The sequence below is a fragment of the Cynara cardunculus genome (assembly GCF_001531365.2).
Source record: "Cynara cardunculus var. scolymus isolate 2C chromosome LG 5, CcrdV1, whole genome shotgun sequence".
Lineage (NCBI taxonomy): Eukaryota > Viridiplantae > Streptophyta > Magnoliopsida > Asterales > Asteraceae > Cynara > Cynara cardunculus.
Genome location: NC_037532.1, coordinates 32,527,007 through 32,530,513, shown reverse-complemented (window position 1 = coordinate 32,530,513; position 3,507 = coordinate 32,527,007). Strand labels below are relative to the sequence as shown.

The following is a 3,507-nucleotide window of genomic DNA, read 5'->3' as shown; positions in this document are numbered from 1 at the left end:
AATATATAATGGCTGGCCTCATTGACATATCACATTTTTGTGGATGCATTCATGAATATATATATATATATATATATAAAAATATATATATATATATTTAAAAAATATATGTATAAAATAATTGTATAATATAAGTTAAATTAATAATATATAAAGGATAATATATATAACTATATAATAAAAATAGTAATAATATATAATGGCTGGCCTCATTGACATATCACACACCACTCCTCTCCACCAACTGTAAAATCGTTGACTCTTTTTGTTTGCTTCATTTCAACTTCCTTATACATATTACAACCACCCAATTTCAACTTCGTCAGACACTCACAGAGAAGCTTCAAACATGGAAGAAAGAAAAGGAATAGAAGATGGAAAGATTAACAAGTATTCTATTGCTTCTGCCATTGTTGCTTCTATGATCTCCATCATCTTTGGTTATGGTACTCTCTCTCTCTCTCTCTCTCTCTCTCTCTATATATATATATGTACTTGTATATCTCAAAGAAAGAAAGAAACAAAGGCTTTTTGTAACAAAAACTGTGTAATATTAATCTATTTGTGTTAATCTGTTTAACAGAGACGGGTGTTATGAGCGGAGCGTTGATCTTCATCAAAGAAGACCTTAAAATCACCGAATTACAAGTCGAAGTCCTTGCCGGCATCATCAACTTCTGTGCCTTAATTGGCGCTTTGACTGCCGGTAGAACGGCCGACTACATCGGCCGCCGTTACACCATAACCCTAGCTTCCATTATCTTCCTTTCGGGATCCTTACTAATGGGCTTTGCACCAAACTTTGCAATCCTCCTTACAGGCCGTTGTGTGGCCGGAATCGGAGTAGGGTTTGCCCTTGTGATCGCTCCGGTTTACTCGGTCGAGATTTCCGCCGCCAGCACCCGTGGTTTCCTAGCTTCATTACCTGAAATTGGAATTAGTCTCGGCATTTTATCCGGTTATATCTCAAGCTACATTTTCGGACAATTACCCCTGAACGTCGGTTGGAGGGTCATGTTTGCGGTTGCAGCTATCCCTTCTCTAGGGTTAGCTTTTGGCATTCTTGGAATGCCAGAGTCCCCGAGATGGCTCGTCATGCAAGGCCGTCTCAAGGACGCCAGAAACGTCTTGTYAAAAGTGTCAAACACCAAAATACAAGGTGAATCCCGGCTGCAAGACATCAAACTTGCAGCAGGGATAGATCCTGGCTGTAAYGACGATTACGTTACGCTCAGTCAAAACACGCATGGCCAAGGCGTATGGAAAGAATTACTACTGAGACCAACCCCACCGGTCCGATGGATGTTACTAGCAGCCCTCGGGATCCATTTCTTCGAGCATGCAACTGGGATTGAAGCTGTGGTCTTGTATAGCCCACGGATCTTCAAAAAAGCTGGTGTTAGAAGCAAGAACAAGCTCTTGTTAGCAACCATCGGAGTCGGAATCACGAAGACCGTATTCATATTAGTCTCCACTTTCTTGATCGATAAAAGCGGAAGGCGAAAACTTCTATTAACAAGTGTTGGAGGGATGATAGTTGCGCTATTAGGGTTAGGGTTTGCTTTGACCATAGTGCACCAGTCTCCTGACCAAAGGGTAGTTTGGGCACTTTTGGTTAAGTATAGCTACATGTTATCTGTACGTAATGTTTTTTTCACTAGGGCTAGCACCAGTMACATGGGTTTATAGTTCAGAGATATTTCCCTTGAAGCTAAGGGCACAAGGGGCAAGCATTGGGGTGGCTGTGAACAGGGTTACAAATGCAACTGTGTCAATGACATTTTTGTCCCTGATCAATGCCATCACCATTGGAGGAGCATTCTTCATGTTTGCTGGTATATCTGTTTTGGCTTGGATCTTCTTCTTCTTTTTCTTGCCAGAAACCAAAGGGAAGTCACTTGAAGAGATGGAACAAGTTTTCACGAGGACCAAGAAATCAAGAAACGTAGATATGGAGTTGCAGACCAAAAACGATGGTGTTCGAGTGTCATAATCCCAGAAGAAGGGTAAAATCGTAATTTTCCATGATGGTGTTTATATGCTTGTCATTTTCGTCCTTTCTGTATACTACACTTAATTATAAGTGAAAAGAAAATTATCAAGTGCCGTATCAATGATTATGAATATGACATATTCTTGAAATAATGTATAGAAGAATTATTTATATAGGGTCGAATTAAATAAAAATCATAAGAAAGATTATAGACATTACAACAAAATCGGATTTATAGGACATTCTTAATTTCTAAGTGTTTTAATAGACTTTTTTATAAGACTTAGTTTATAGGACCAAAAAAATAAAGTGTCATATCTAAATGTGTTGTAATAAATTTATATGACGTTTTTCGACGTTGTAAACTCGTTATAAGTTTTTTAGGACACTTTTAATATAGAGCGTCTCATTAACAGYTTTATGGGACACTATTAGAAAAAATGTCCTATAAAAACAAATGTCCTATAAAAAATTGAGTTTATAGGACACTTCCTCAAAAGTCCTATAAAGTTGTTAATGCGACACTTTGTGTAAAAAAATGTCATAAAAACTTGTTAAGACGCACAAAAGMGTCATATAAACTTATTACAACCCCTTTAAATATGACGCTTTATATTTTGGTTCTATAAATTAAGTCCGATAAAGCGGTCTATTGAGACACTTAGAGATTGGGGGTGTTCTATAAATCCTAGTGAGATTTGTGAGAATTGATTTAAATATTTTTTTAGTTAAATGTTAGAATTTAAAATATTCTTTCACATATTTGTTTTTCAGTATGATAGTTTTACATTAATTTATTTTATCATGTGAAATTTTTTTACTATATTTTTTGTTTCACATGTAATTTTTTTACAAAGTAAATATAAAAATATGTGAAATAATAACTTATTTATCATAGTTTTTGATGAAAAAAAGTCGTAGAAAATATATCTTTACGTCGGTTCTCACAGGTTATAACATTTTTATAATTCTTAGTTGATTATCATACTATTTATGTATGTGTAGCTAGGGGTGCTCATGGGTTGGGTTGGGTTGATCGGGTTGAAAACATTTGAATAATCCAATCCAATGCTTACGGTTTAGAAAATCTTAACCCAACCCAAACCAAAGTACAATCCAACCCAACCCGTACGGGTTGGTCGGCGGATTTTTTTTTGGTATATTAAAATATTCTTTTAACCTTGAATATTTTATTTCTCTACTCATAATTTCTTTTTCATCATCAACCATTTGATACAACTTATCCATATTTATTACGTATATCACATTCAGTTAATTTTCTCAATTTACATATATATGTTCACAGTTATTGAACATATATACGAATAAATATATAGAGATGTGAATAGATTGAAAATATGTGTATATGAAAAGCAAACATGATAGTGTAATTGTCTAATGTATATATCTATACTATATTATAAAGCATTTGACAAAAACTCTTAAAAACCATTTTTTATGCGTAAAATACTGTTTATTAATACATATTATTTAAAACTCAAGATTGCAAGTAG

The 3,507-nt window shown here is 34.7% G+C and overlaps 1 protein-coding gene across 1 annotated transcript; it reads left to right on the top strand.

Annotated features, from left to right (window-relative positions):
• Positions 1 to 317: 317 nt before the first annotated feature.
• On the top strand, positions 318 to 2,102 carry LOC112512710 (probable polyol transporter 6). Its single transcript, XM_025118816.1, is given in 3 exon segments — positions 318 to 446; positions 584 to 1,617; positions 1,619 to 2,102. Coding segments are annotated over 3 exon segments (1,506 nt in total). The 5' UTR covers positions 318 to 349; the 3' UTR covers positions 1,994 to 2,102.
• Positions 2,103 to 3,507: the final 1,405 nt, after the last annotated feature.